The 15,722-nt window shown below is 37.3% G+C and overlaps 1 protein-coding gene and 1 pseudogene across 5 annotated transcripts in view; both read left to right on the top strand.

Moving 5' to 3' along the window:
- Positions 1-15,722, top strand: part of SLC38A1 (solute carrier family 38 member 1) — a 61,120-nt gene that overhangs the window by 7,592 nt on the left and 37,806 nt on the right. For all 5 annotated transcript variants that reach the window (XM_016165931.2, XM_016165924.2, XM_016165949.2 and 2 more), the window contains one exon: positions 8,736-8,953. In XM_016165931.2, coding sequence (XP_016021417.2) covers positions 8,832-8,953 — 122 coding nt within the window. In that variant the 5' untranslated portion in view covers positions 8,736-8,831. The remainder of the gene's footprint in view (positions 1-8,735; positions 8,954-15,722) is intronic.
- On the top strand, positions 4,770-4,888 carry LOC118614380 (annotated as a pseudogene).

Raw genomic sequence — 15,722 nt, forward strand, 5'->3', positions numbered from 1 at the left:
AGAAACAGGTATTGGGATACAGCAAACGAGATAGGACACAGGGGACAATCTGTCCAAGGAAGTGAGCAGCTCATCTCCCTGCCCCACACAGAAATGGTCAGTCCTTATCGCCTAGTGATCTTCCTTAAACACTTCCTTAAACAAGGGCTTCTCTCCCTTGGCATTACTGACATTTGGGGCTAGATAACTCTGTTATGGAAAGCCGTCCTGTGAATTATATGACGTTTAGCAGCATTCCTGATTTATCAACTCTAGAAGATGTCCGAAAATGTCACCAGGCATTGCCAAATGTCCCCCAAAGGATAGGGGGCAAATTTGTCTCCAGTTGAGAACCACTCACTGCTTTAATGTAAGGCTTTCTAAGGACTTTTAGAAATCGTGCTAGGATTCTTAACATCCCAGGAATAGCGGCCAGAATGTTAAATAGTAAATACCTTCCGTTTATATAGTACTTTACAATTTTAAATTCATTTTCACATGCCCAGGTCAAATGTAAAAGAAATTAAGTGGCAGTCTTCACGAAAACTATTAGGTGGGGCTTTACTATATGTTACTTTCTTTATCTTCTCATTTTTGTTTTGTTTTCCTGAGAAATTGTGTTTGTGAGGATTGCTGATATATTACGTGCAGACATACCATCATAGCTTTCTTCTTAAATTTAGTCATCATCATTATTAATATATTTACTATCACCATGGGCTAGGGAGCTATGAAGTCTATGGTCCCTGCCCACAAAGAGCTGAAATTGTAATTAGGGAGAAGGATAACTACATAAAAGATTATTAAACTATATAAGAACCCTTGCTAAAGCCAACGAGTAATCGATACAGATATGCTGTAAGAATTCACCACAGGTAAATACTCAATCAGTGGTCAGTCATTGAAGAAAGACATCATGGAGAAGTGTAATTTGAAATTGAAAAACAAAAAACATGCAAGCAAGCAAGCAAGCAAGCAAGCTGAGCTTTGAAAGAAATGTACTTAAGTAGACATGGGCTTGATAGGAAGCAGGGGTGAGAGAGTATGTTCAGGGCCAAGGGAATGATGTGAACATAGCAGAAAACTGCGTTAAGAGTAGCTCCATTGTAGGAATGGAAGGTTCAGGATGAATGTCATGGGAAAGAAAAATTAAAGAGATAGTTATGAGCAATCTGGGCTTTGGATTTGAGGTTCAAGAGATTAGGTGCAGTTATGTTTGGCAAGTGGGGAAGAGGAATGTGCAAGACATATAATTTCAGGAAGAGTCTGTGTCTATAGATGGGCGAGGGGAGGGATCAGTAGATAGCATGGAGGAAAGTGGCTGTCAAAGTTAGGATGGTGAAGCTGAAAGGAATGAGAGGAAGAAAAACGACATTATGAAAGAATGTCGATAGGGCTTGGTGACTGATTAGATATGAGGTAGCTTTAAAGTGATATCTGGCCAGATTCCAAGTCAGAGTGATGAGGAGAATGAATGTTCTCTTTAACAGAAATAGAAAAGTTGATGTTTGAGGTCAGGTGATGTGTTCAGTTAGGCATGTGGAGTTTGAGGTAATGGCAGACATTCACGTGGAGAAGTCCAGAGGGAAGCTGTAGTCTAGAAAGAAATTTTGTGGACATTTTTCTGAGCAGGAAGGAACCTGAGAGATCATCTCCCTCTAGCCTTCTCATTTTACAGATGAAGAAACATGTGGCATGTTAAGTGACGTGATCGTTATCAAGTCGTATCTATGAGAGAGATCCTATTTCATAATGCAAAGGAATTCTAGTTTTATAATATGGAAAAGCCTGGGGGAAAACATCTGAAAGATGCCCCGTGGGATGAACATGACACAACAGGCTGGAAACCTTAAAAAGGAGAGAATTTAGAATGTGTGGAGGAAAGCGTGGAAGGCCAAAGAGCCATCCTACACTAAGAGCAGGAGGAGGAAGGGAGCTGGCCAAGGAGGCCAAGAAGCAGCACTTAGGAGGATGCGGTGAGGAGCAAGTTGGTGGAGATCACTGAAAATGCTCCATGCTCTGGAAGGAGTTGAAGACAAGGAAAAGGCCCTCTTGTCTTGATCAGGAAGTAGTAGCAAATCATAGTCACAATAACTTACAAGAACCAGGTTAGGCACTGCTTGCTGTACGTGCTGCACATGGGCCCAACTGTGGAATCGTTTTAACGATCATATGAAGTGGGTATTACTTTATCTCTATTTTACAAAAGAGGAAACTGAGGTGAAGAAGAGGTACCCTACTTGCTCAGGGTCACACAGCTCCTAAATGATAGAGCCAGAATTTGCAAGTTGGGCATGGTTTTAGGGAACGATGAGGACAGGAGCAAGTTGTTCAGACTTGGCAATAAGGAGAGGAAGGGGAGATAGTAGTTCAGGGTTCTAGACAAAGTTACTTTCCAGACATAGAGCTGAGAACAATTGACAGAAGTTGGGGAAACCAGTGGAGAGGAAATAGGACCCTGAAACAGGGTCCTAGCAGAGCTGGGACCACTAGCGTTGGTTAAGCTGTGAGTCTTGAGGAAGAAGAGAGAAAACACCTATTCATGTGAGATTGCCTACCAGCTTTCAGCCTGGTCACTATCAAAGGCATTTTCATTATTCCCCACCTTTCAAGGACCCCAGGTTTTCAAATATTTTGAGTATCAATTTTATTATAATTAAGTATAATTTTTATGCAATGCAACATTCCAGTCTTAACAATACTGTTTAATGAGTTTTAACTACAGCTTTAATATATTAATTCATTTTCCATTTTTATTATTCAAACATACATAAAACTGCCAAGTAGAATCTAGGATTATCACATCAATCTAGCCAAAAGCAAGGAGACCTGAAATTTTAGTTAGCCTATTTCGTCTATTTGAGGCCTTTAGAAATATAAAAAAAGCAGCTCATAGATCCATATTATTACTATCTAAGAAGAGCCCAGTGATCCAAAGACCCCAAGTAGGTAAACAGGCTCAGTCGGTTATTGGAAGAGACGGTACAAAGAATAGGACTATACTTAGCCTTAGGCTTAATACTTTTTAAAAACCACTGACCTGGCTATCATGACTGATTCTCAAGAGTTGAGCTAGGAGAGGTGTGATTTTATTAGTTCTTCAGAATTAAAAACTCACAGTGATTCATAATAATTTTAAATTAAGTGAACACGACTGGATATTTAGTGATATTAAATAATTCTTGTGATTTTTTTTTTTAAGGTTTGGTAGTGATACAGTAGTATTGTTTGAAAAAAAGAGTTCTTATCTTTTAGACATCTGTGATGAAATATTTACAGATGACTCATCGTGGATCTGCTTTAAAATAAGTCTATGTGATGGGGGAGAGGGCGGTAAAACCGCAATAAAATTGGCTTGAATTGATAATTGTTGAAGTTGAAATATGGGGTTTATTTTTCCAGTCTGTCCACTTTCGCATTTGTTTTAAAGTTCTCATAATAAAAAAGTTAAGAGAAATAAAAAATAAAGAATATTAATCAGGGTTTAATATAACAGAAATCTTTCTATGTATGTTAAGCAAAAGGGATTCATATAGAGAATTAAGTGCTCATAAAAACATTAGAAGAGATGACATAGCAGGCTCCAGGCTCAGCTTTTAGGAATAATTTCCAGATTATCACCATTCAACTGTCCTGTCAAGGAAAACTGCTACTTGTGCCTCCATCAGTAAGTTGGTAAACCAGGAAGCTCTTTTCTCATTGTCTTACCTACATGCTCCAGGAACACATCACTTAAGCCAAATCTGATTATCAGGAATCCATAGCCACAATCGTTGGCTCCAGTGCTATCTGCTACACCTACTAGAATAGTACAAGCAAAATGGATCCCTTGCCCCCATCACCTTGCTCTCTGATTGGTGGAATCTAAATCATATCTAGGGCTCTAGCTACAAAGGAATATGGGACATGTAGTTTTCAACTTTCCATCCTCTACAGAACTGGACTAGAAAGAAGTGGGGACAAATGTTAAGTGGGCCAATCTACCACAAAGTATATTAGCAATTGAAATTGTATTTTTGCTTCTTCATCCTCAAAAGTAATTTTGAACAATGCTTAAGTTACAATATAGTCTTTGGTTTGGTTTTTCCACTATGATCTTTTAATCAGCTTTTACCAAACCTATAAAACCCCCTATTACTCAAGAATACGTACAGTACTTTGCTCCCTTTATTGCAACCAGACTCATCTGAATGGTCCTATAAGGCTGTTCTGTGCACATTTGACCTCCATGTCTTTGCCTGTGCTGTTCCCAGTACAAGTGATGCCTTCCGTATCCCCTAGTCTAAATCCTACCTGTTTTTAGACAAGTCCTACCTCTTTGTAAAACCTTACCTGATTTCTCAAGGCCCCATTTACTTTACTTTCCTCTCTCCCTCCTTCTTTCCTATAGACACGTATGTATGTATGTCTGCTCTGAAATCTTTCTGGATGTGTTCTTTATTCCGCCACTTAGTTTGGTTCGATCATGCAAATGTTTTATGGTGTACTGTCACTTTATATGGAATGGACTTGCTTGCTTAAATAGGCTCTAAGCAATGTAAGGCCAGATGAATTTGTCTGTATATCTTCTCCTTTGACAAGTAATACCATGAAGAGTAGAGGAAAAATTTATGTATTTTATGTTGGTACTATTAGCAAAGTGTACCAATAAGCCCACAAAGATAATAATGTTTGCTTAAGAGTACCTCACAATTGTGGTAAAGGGTCAGAAATGTTCTGTGCCAATTTGTAATACAAACATTGAGAGATAGTAATTATGATTGAGTTAACATCAAGATCTTCACATGATGGTATACGGCCATACCATCCTGAATGTACCTGATCTCGTCTGATCTCAGAAGCTAAGCAGGGTTGGGCCCAGTTAGTACTTGGATGTGAGACCACCTAGGAATACCAGGCGCTGCAGGCAATTTAAAAAAATATTCACATAATGACTCCATTCAGCTTTTTAATTAAGTGTATAGTCTGATGATTGCTTCAGTCTTTCAGTGAAACTATAATTCTTTATTTCTTGAACTGCACCTGCACCTCCTGCCTCTTTGCCATTGACCATGTTCTTTTTCACTAACAAGTCTCGGTTTAGGCCTCATCTCTGCCTGTCAATCTCCTGTCCACCAAGCAGTGTGGCCATCAGTAGTAACAGGTTGGATATCGATTTATGGCACAGTCAAGCAGTTAAGCAGTCATTAGAAGTAATGTGTAAACTCGTGTTTGCTGACATAACTCAGGATAGGTGACCATAACTTAAGTGAAAAAATGTTTTAAAACTTTATGGTATGATTTCCATTTTTATAAATGTATACATAGTTTCATTTAACAGATATTTACTGAGTGCTTACTGTGTACCAGGCGCTATATCTATAAGCATAGAAAAACCCTGGAAGGTCATACTCCAATACATATATAGTGATTGTCTTTGCTTGCTGAGATAACAGGTGACTTTTTTCTTTTTACTTGTTTCTTCCTTCATTTGCAAACTTGTATTTTCTACAAAATCTTATATTATTTATTAATAAGGAACTAATATGTTTTTTAAAAACACTTCTTAAAAATGCTTATAATGTAATGCTGCATGAAAAAAAGTAGATTGAAAACAGTCTAAAATCCCAATGTGAAATAAAGGTGGGGGGGGGGTAGGAGAGGAAGCTGGAGAGGGATAAAAAAGGAAAAGAAAGAGAAAAAGAAGATAAGAAGAGAGGAAATACATCAAAATTTAACAGTGGTCCATTTTTGGGTAGTGGGATTTCTTTTGCAATGCCTGTTCTAAAGATTCTACAGTGAGCAAATATTATATTTTAGACTGTTTTTAACCTACTTTTTCTCATGCAGCATTTTTAAGTTTTAGAATAAAATTTTTTTTTCCTTTTTCAAGAGCCAGTCTGAATGTGACTTTTCTATGAAGTTGCCTCAGATCCCTGAATCTGACCTTTTTCAAACTTTAAATCCCTTCATCACCTAGCACTCAATAAATATATGAGAAATCGAATTGATAGTATTTTTTAAGTGCGGCCTCAACCTTAATGACACCTGTTAATTTCCCCCATTTTCCAGTTTTTAGTTTCAAGAATAAGTTAAATTTCAGATGTTATTTCACAACAAAAATTTATTCTTAAAAAAAAAAAAAAAAGAGGCTATTTAGACACAACACACAGACAGTGGAAAGACCATGCGAGGACACGACAAGAAGGCGGCTATCTGCAAGCCAAAGGGGGAGGCCTCAGAAGGAGGCTTGGACTTGAGCTTGGACTTCGAGCTTCTAGAACTGTGGAAAAATTAATTTCTCTTTAAGCCAAAGGAAAAAAATATTCTGTGCGATTAACTTAGTCCTGGGATTTGCCCAATACTCACATAATTTTAGTGGCCAGGACTTCCTGTATTATTTTTATTCTTTTCCATTTTTGTCCAATTTTTAAAAAATGGCTACTTTTATGTATATACATTTACATTTATATATGCAGATATATGCTATTTATTTGTATATATATATACACATGCACGCATGCACGCGCGCGCGCACACACACACACACACACACATACTGATATGAAAGTTTAAATTCAACAGTGGACTCCAGAGCTATTATTGTGAGTCAACCCCTTCTCTTCTCAGAACACTTTTGTCTAGTGCCCTATTTCCTACCAGTTTATAGAGAGGAAAGACTCTTTAACCCATATTGGAAACATTATCCACTAATTTAGCTTTTTCTACCAGCACTGGAGTAGCAATTCAGTAGCATCTGAGGGAGCCATACAGGAGAGAGCCAGTGTGGCAAGATGCTTTGAAAGTACCCAGCCTACTCCATCTGAGCAGGTTTCATCAAACGGGGTCAAAGGGTGAGGGTGGGGTTCAACCTTTTTAACGCATTTCAACTTTTGCAAATGAAAGACGGCTGTAAACACCTCTGCTGTATGAAGGTACTAAAAACAATTAGAAATGGCCCTGTCTCTAGTACTACCGTCCTGGCTACAAGAATCAGCCACAGGCTGCCAGGCTGGCTTTATACCAGGAGTTCGTGGAGCTAACATCTCCCTATCCTGGTTTCCTGATTTCCAGAAGAGGCCCTGACCTGCAGGAAGGGGAAAGCTCCTGGAACCTGAGGTAGTAGAGGGTATTTATATGTCGGGGAAATTGTAAAGGAACCTGGAACCAGGGAATTTTCATTCTAGACAGGAGACTTCATGAATAAACAGGAATAGTGTGTGGCTTATCTGTAGGGAGAAGAGGAAAATTCTGGAAAAAGTACATCATAGTGTACTTCCTTTGGGTCCTGAAAATATCAATTAGCAAAATACTTCTTGGGATATACTAGGATACTTAGATGGACATATTGATGTTTTGACTCTTAACTAGATTACAGTCATCTCATAGAATTCAGTATTAAAATAAAATATCTAAATGTCATCCAATTACAAATGGAGATACACACACACACAAACTCATTGACATTCTGCTTCATTCCATGGTCTCCATCACCTCACTGAGATTCTACCAGTGAAGCTCCTGCACATATAGAGGCCTGGCTTTTGAAATTGCCTTTCTCTCTCTTACTACCTGCTTTTAGATTTGGGATGTCGTGTGTCTGAAAACTCTTCTTCCTCTTTACATACTATTGGTAACCCCTTAGAAACTTAAACCGCAGTCATTCAAATCGGGGAAAATGTGAACTCTGCAAATCTTTTGTTTCTGATGAGGAAATATAGTTTCAGGTGGATTAACCTAAATCCCCTTGAGTATGAATTTTTAATTCCCCAATTCCCTGACATGGAGTAATTTCATTGAAGAGATTGATTTAATCTCTTGCAGCAGTTGATGGATAAACTATTCACTAAATTTCAAAACACAGATTTGTTCCCTGCTACTTGACCTCTGGGTTGGGTAGTTGATCCCTCATGATGCCATTTATTGAGGATTTGCATTTTTATTAAACTGGGATTGCTAAATCAGAGGTGCTTTTGTGGTTCTGCGGTCTGTACCCAGCTATATGTGTGTGCCCTGTGGTCTGATGTATTAAAATAATGGAATTGCTTTCATTTTAAACACACCATTTCATAAAAGGGTATCTGTATTGCCTGCAACTAACATGGTATTCCTATAAATGTGAGCATAAAGATTATGGGATGTGACTCATTTTATAGTTGAAAATGGAGGGAGATTTGCGAAGGGCAGAAAATTTAGAGCCGCTATAACGTGGTGTACAAAGGTTGCTTTTAATATATTGAGTAGCAAAATGTAAAAGTTGCATTATCAGTAAATTAACTATTTGTTTACTTCTAAGATCATTTTTTAGTTTTACTTTTTTAATCAGTTGATATTTATTAAGTACCTACTGTATCCCACACATTGTATTAGGAGTATAGGCTATGATAGTGAATAAAACAAAGCCCCTGCCCTCACGGAACTTACATTCTAATGAGGGGAAAGGATACAGACAATAAAAAATAAATAAGTAAATACAAAGTATGTCATAGTGATAAGTACTATTGGAGAAAATAATGCAGGATAATGGGGATAGAGAGTGTGGAGAAATTGCTACTTTATGCATTATACTTTTATGTAATCTTTCTAAAGTTAGCTTTACCTTTGTCAATAAATATTATTTTAAAACATTATTTTTTTGTTTTTATATACATTCTTATATGGATGTATACAGCCTACCTACATAACTATTCCCTTCTTGTAGGGCATGTATAATAGTTTCTTTTTAATCAGTGGTGATATTCATATGTTTAACTGTTTTTCATTGTGTTGTATTTTAGGGGTGTCAAGCTTATATTTCTGCTGCTATCTACTTGTAAATACATTCAGAACAGGAGAATTTGGACAAATTTTTTGACTACAGGTACTTTTTAAACATGATGCATTTCAAAAGTGGACTCGAATTAACTGAGTTGCAAAACATGACAGTGCCTGAAGATGATAACATCAGCAATGATTCCAATGATTTCACGGAAGTAGAAAATGGTCAAATAAATAGGTGAGTATTTTTCCACTAACACTTTCTATCCAATAAAAGAAATGTCTCTAAAATATTATTCTGATCTTCAATTATTCTCTTGAATTATTCATTACTAAAGTTATGCTCCATTTGAAGGTGTAATTTGAATTTCTTATGTGACATCTGTTGGGTATAGGCTGCAATAGCAGATGAAGCAAATGGGAAAGTAATTTATTCATCCTTTCAAATCTTTCAATTGAGTCTAGTAAAAATGTATAAAGACATTGGACCCCAACCAGCCCTAACTTTTCAAAAGCTGTATGCTTTTGAATTACACAGACTATCGGAATTTCATTCCATCCCATATCTAAATGTGTACTATAGTCATTTGACCTGGCCCACATTTTAGTCAAGACATGGTCAAAGTTGCCTCTGCCAATATTCCAATGTTAAAACTACAAATACATCATGACAAGCATTATTCGTAAAATGGATTTTAAATAATAGTAACAATAGTTGAGCCTAAATGGCTCTATGAGAAACTATAGTAGAGAAATAGTACATGAAACAGAAAGAAAATTAAAGATACCACGAGTGTGAGGCGGTAGAGGCAGGTGGGAAAAAGTGCTGGCCTAGGAGGCTCTTGGCCTCAGCTGTGACCTCAGCATGTTCCTTCTAACTCTTGGGTTCTGTTTCTTAAGTTTCAAGAGTAGGGCCAAATGTCTATTATTATTTTTTTAATGATTTGGGGCATTCTCTGACCTGATTTTATAGTCAGCTTGTGTGGATTCCTTAGCAGGATGCTCTTCAGCTTGGGAGTTAGTGGTACAGCTTGTTTGAAGCTAGGAGTAAAGCATGGAGTACATAGTACTCCTTATTAGAACACCAGTGATGCTGCACTTTTTCATGTGGGGTGTCAAAAGAAAACTGGTGTGGAGGAAGATGAAAACATTATGTTACCTAAGCAGGCATCTTTGTAGAAAGCATTTCTGATAGTCCTGTCTACATCGTGATATATAGTGTATACATAATTGAAAGTTCAACAGAGGACTTTGCTTCCATCATTTACATATATTTAGAAGTTTCGGCCCTGTCTCTCCTCTTTTTCTCTTCCTTAAATGTTTTTAAAGGTTAAGTCTCCAACCCAGACACTTCCTCATTATCATCCAAGTATCATTTACTGTGTTGTGATATTTCTTATCATTGGACTCAAGTTTACTGATGACACATTTTCTCAGTAATCGTTAACCATTCTTTGACTGCCAGCTGTTTTTACATACATTGCCATTTATCCTAATAGTATCATGAAAAGTATTCTTTTGCAAATAAGGAAAAGTTTTAAATTTAGTTTACAAATCAGGAAACTGAGGCTCAGAGAAATAAAATAACTTGCCCAAGGGTATACGCAGGTCTGTCCAAAATCCTTGTCTCTCTACTCTATCCTGTTGCCTCTGATTATAATGCTCAGGCATGAGTGAAAAAGACAGTCCTTCACTAGTTTTGTTAAGCTCTACCAGTGCTAATTTATGCTCTGGAGTCCTGGAGTGTTCTAAGGTCACTGCTGCCCTCCACTTAACAGTGCATGGGATTCCAACCATTTCATAAGTAGGACACTTTGGTTTTATAATGAAGCTTCATTCCCAAAGCAATGCAGACCTTGAGGACCTTAAAATAAGAGTCATTTATAACATCTAGTTTAGAATCTGAACTTGATCTTAAAAAGTCTTACTCACTAAAAATATCAAGGTTTTGAGGAGATTACTACTTGTAGTAGGTGAAAGCACCCATTCTAGCCCCTGACTCGGGCACTTGGGCACCTTGCCCAGTGAGCTCATTTCCCCCTAGACTATGATTAAGGCAATGAGGTATACAGCGGGATTGCTGTTGGGTGTTGACCACTTGTTTTGCAGAATTTGGTTCCATTGTTGCAAATGGAATGCGATGCATTTATTTCTTAGTTTATTTTAGCCACCCCCCCACCCCCTCCCCCTCCCCCGCCACTTTCACTGACTCAGTTAATGAATCTGGCTTCATTTATGGCTCTGGGACAATTAAAATGAAAAACAACATATTGTGGCATGAAGTGAAAAAGGTAAATAAAAATCAAAAGAAGACCCCTACCGTGATTCCTGCAAAAGCCACACCTAAATACCTCTCATTCTTTTTGCAGCTTTTTCACTTTGATGAGAGGAAGGTAGGACCAATTTCTTGCATCTAAGAAAACCATCTCCCAAAACAGCAAAATTCTACATAATGGTGTCTCTTTTTAGAAAGCTAGAGAAAATGTTAAAAACAAATGTTGGTCTCTGATTACCTGGCATCTAGTTGATAGCTTTGCCTGGAAACTCCCTACTAGGATACAATAAGAATAATTTTTTAAGTTTAGTTAAAAATAGAGTAGAGCCATTTGGACATTATGACACCTGCTCTCATTCCAGTTCAATTGTTTTATTTCATGCCCTAATTTTTGGATTATAGTCATAGAAATGTATACCCGGAACAGCAAAACCTTTCGAAATGTCCACTAGACCAGAACTGCTGACACTTTAATATGAATGTGAAACATCTGAAAACCTTTTTAAAATGCAGATTCTGATTCAGTAGGTCTGGGATGGGGCCTGAGGTTCTAGTGTCTAGCAAGTTCCCAGATAATGCCCATACTACTGGTGCATGGACCACACTTTGAGTAGCAAGCTCTAGACTCTTCCTCTAGATATGAGCTTCTTGAGAAAAAGAACCACCTTAATCATCTTTATATCTCTTGTACCTTGAAATGGTATGACAGTAATGCCTAGTATTTGTTAAATCAGAGAGAGAGAGAGAGAGAGAGAGAGAAGAGAGAAGAAGAAAGAGAAAGAAAAAAGAGAGGGCACTTGAGTGCATGGTTCGAGTTTAGACTTGCATTGAATCTGGCTCTATAGGTCTGTGTAATTTTATGCTTTGAGCCTCGGTTCCATCCCTGTAAGACGGGGATAGTAATAATACCTTTCCTCCTGGGAGTGCTGGGGAATATTGAATGTCATACTGTTCATAGGTTAAGAATTTAGGCTCTGTAGTCAGCCAGCTTGGGTTCAAATCCTGGCTCAACAGTTTAGCTATTAGTAATGATACTTTGCTCAAGTTACTTAATTTCTCTAAAATGGGGCTAATAATAGTATCAACCACATGTAATTATTGTAAAAAAAAAAGATAAGAGGTTCCAGGTAAAATACATGGCACAGTGTCTGGCAATGGTAAGCCTTTTAGTACAAGGAAAGTCTTTATCAATAAAAGTGCACCCTCTTTCTTTGGCAAGCTCTTCTCTCTTCTCCACTCCAAAGAATAATAATATTGCTTTAGGTTTTGGATGATTGCTGATTCTTGTTACCTTAAAGTTGTTGCAATATTAGTAGATTATCCTAGCTTTATCTAAACAAATATTCACATATTTTAACATTTATTTACCATTCTCATCTCTGTGTATAGTTTTTGTTGTTGTGACCCAGGAAGCATCTAACAAAATTTGAGAATCCCTCATTAAGATTTTTTAAAAAATAATTTGGGGCAACTCTTGTCACTACACCCTGCATCAGCCTTTTTTATTTGGTCCCTGTATATCTTTCAGAGTTCATGTACTAAATGTGTATCACTTAAGGGGACTCTTAAAAAGTTATCCCTTTTCTTCTTCTCTTTTCTAAACCTTCAGGAAGATGGTTCCATCACTTCATCCTCTGTTCAGTTTTTATGTCAGAAGATTCTTTCTGTACTTTAATTGCTTCTGTTAAAATTGAAGTCCGTTTTCTTTTATTTTCAGTAGAGTTTATTCACCAAGTAAGGCTTTGCTTACCTTTCAATCCTCTCTTTAAATGCCTTTAATTCTTTCATGTTTTGTACTCTCCTTGTTCCTTCCTTCTTTCTATTTTTTTTTTTTTTTTATGGAATGTTAGAATTTCAGGGAAAGAACTAGAAAGGGTCATTTAAGTTCAACTATGCTTCTCTTTTGTGTTATGAATCCTCAAATGAAACACTATAATCTAGTAAGAACCTGATTGGTAGAGATTAATATAGGAAGATTAACTTCCTATTGTACAGCTCATCCTTGTTGGATTGTTGTTGTTGACTTACTTTTGGTTTTAAATAACTGCTCTATATTGTTCTCTTCCCTTCACACTACCTCAACATAATGCCTACATCCTTTTAAAGCTTTGTCTATTGAAGGTCACCATGACAGCCACTGTAGGTTTTTGTCTGATTTTGTTCTCAGAACAGTTGGCTACCTAATAGTTGATTGAATTCTGCTTTATGGGTACAGACCTACCCAACGAAAAACTCTTTTTCAATAATATTTTTGTCCTACCCAGACTACATGTCAAAGGCACCTTTTCCCATAGCTTATTTTTAAGTCAATAAAGATAAATTTTAACTCAGTTCCTTTGCCAAAAGTCAATGCTTTGTAACATGCAATTGCATTTTTTTTTTTTTTTTGGTAAGATAACAGAAACTTGTGATAAGCTGCTTGACCTGGTTATTTTAAATGGACTTTTCCATTACTAAAAAGGTTGGTTTTGTTTTGTTTAAAAAAAAAGTGTACAGAAATACGAAGCAAAGATTTAAAGATTAAAGAGAAGAAAATATTGAAACACCATAAAGAGAATAAAGAGGGTTTCTGTAAGTACTTCATTCTTACTGAGCTAGATTTTGCTACAGCCTAAGCTACTCCTTAAATCCTAAATAGAAGAGCCCTATTTGGTGTATTGAGGGTTCCTCTGAGTTGATGATGCATGGGCAATTACATTTAAGAAGGAGCTGAGAGACTGGGAGCACTATACAACCATTCTGGATACAAAATGAGTTCAGTAGCACAGAATGTGTGCGGAAAAAGTAGTTAAGTTGGTCAGAGTCAGAAAATTCAGTTCAAACCAGAATATCATGGAAGATGAAGCCTTTGAGCTGGCAGGAAGGCATCGGTGAGAGGAGGATGGAGGGTCTCCCGAGTGGAAAGTGGATTCCCACTGCTGCCTTGTTTTTCAGTCTCTGTTCTCAGAAAGCTATGATCTTGGTCTCAGTCCTTATTCCATCTTGGGAAGATCATTTTGAAGAGCAGGGAGAGCTGAGAATGGGACATTGAGACAAATCAAATTCAGCAGTATCTGGAATTTACAGGGTGAGGAATTTGTATTTGAAACTTTTTTAGTGTTGGGGGTGGGGCAGTGAAGATTTTTGAAAAAGCCTATTAATTCTTACTGCAGAAAGTAGACCAGAAGAGGCAGGATCAGGAAGGCACCTCACACACAATGTGTTTTAATGGTTACTCGCTCCAACAGCTCTGTAGGTCAGTTTCGTCATTCTCGTCCTGCAGTAGTTCAGCAGGAAAGAGCTGGCAATCGTGCAGGGGCTTTATTTTTCTTCCCTTTCCGTTGCATAATGTTTGACTCTACTGAATGCCTCTTGTGTCATGGTGCCTGTATTCTTTTCTTCTCTGCCACCAGTCCTCTGTCACCAATTCTGGGGAGCGTGGCCAGGCCAGGAACTTAAATCTGCCACAGGCAGTTTGTTTCTGTTTTGTTCAGTTTGAAAATGTTAGGGCTTTTCCCTTATTTAAAAAATAATGGAAATTTTCTTTGGAAAACAAGTGCCTCCACAAGAAAGGCAAATGGAGACCTTCTGGATAAAGATTTGATAGACTTGAGGTAGTTATTAAAATTAGCTTGATTAAATACCATCTTTTATTCAATGGCGATTTTATTTTTGAAATCACTTTCATTTTGGAAAGTCCAGCACCCACATTTCCTTAGGCTGCCTGAGTGAAAAGAAAGGTTGCTTTTCCTTGCCCCTCTCCAGCCAGATGTATAAACCTCAATTCTGTGCAAAGATTTAAAATGTTAAGAGCAAAAGAAAGGCCAAACGCTATACAACTGCCAGATTGGTCTCCAAAGATATTGCTTTCATTATGTCATTCTTTTGCTAAGACTCTGCAATACTATTTCTCAGGCCTCTGCCTTTAAGTTTCCTCTGGCTAATCCCACCCAATAGTGGTTTTTTCTTCTTTGGATTCCTTATCTCATCTCAATTTTGCACAGCCTGACATTCCTATTCTGGTGTTAGCTGGGACTCTCCTCAGCTGGAGTGTTGGCTCCTGCGTTTCAGGAGACCAGGGTTTTCTTCACCTTCTTTTTTTGGTCTCTGTCAGTAACTGCCCGGGTCTTAGGCAGTGGCAGATGCTGAGGGAAATAAACTGCAGGTTGTGCTGCTTATACCAGGTGATGATCTCAGAGGAAGTTCATAGTATGTATATTACCTGTCTTTGGTTTACCCTGGCAAAATAATGCAAACTTGAAGAAGTAATGCCAAGGAGAAGCCAGAACCCTTTGTTTAAAGATGAAAAAGATAGACAAAAACAACACCGATGATGTATATTTTTCATTAAAAATATGGCATAATTCAAAAAATTATATGAAAATATAATATACAATTTAAAGATATGCTTTAAAATAGTTCAGCTCACATGGCTTTACATTTATTAGTGAAATATTTCCTGTGATTGGTTCTTACTAAGACCAGATAATTAAATTTCCAGAAGAGCTAGTAAGTGTACCTGTTTTACTAATACATACAGCAATTTGCCTATGAGTAAACTTTTCTTTGAAAATAGCACTTTTTTAAACGGTGAATTTTTTTAAAAAATTTGACATTTAGGCCATAAAGTTCTGTTATTAATTGTAAATATGGTTCTTAGAGCGTTCTGAATTCCTACCTCTACATATACATATAGTTTACTCCACTCAGCCTGTATGAATCTTTCCCATCACAACTTAGGTCCCACTTACCC

Source organism: Rousettus aegyptiacus, unplaced genomic scaffold (genome assembly GCF_014176215.1).
Source record: "Rousettus aegyptiacus isolate mRouAeg1 unplaced genomic scaffold, mRouAeg1.p scaffold_m13_p_2, whole genome shotgun sequence".
Taxonomy (NCBI): Eukaryota; Metazoa; Chordata; class Mammalia; order Chiroptera; family Pteropodidae; genus Rousettus; species Rousettus aegyptiacus.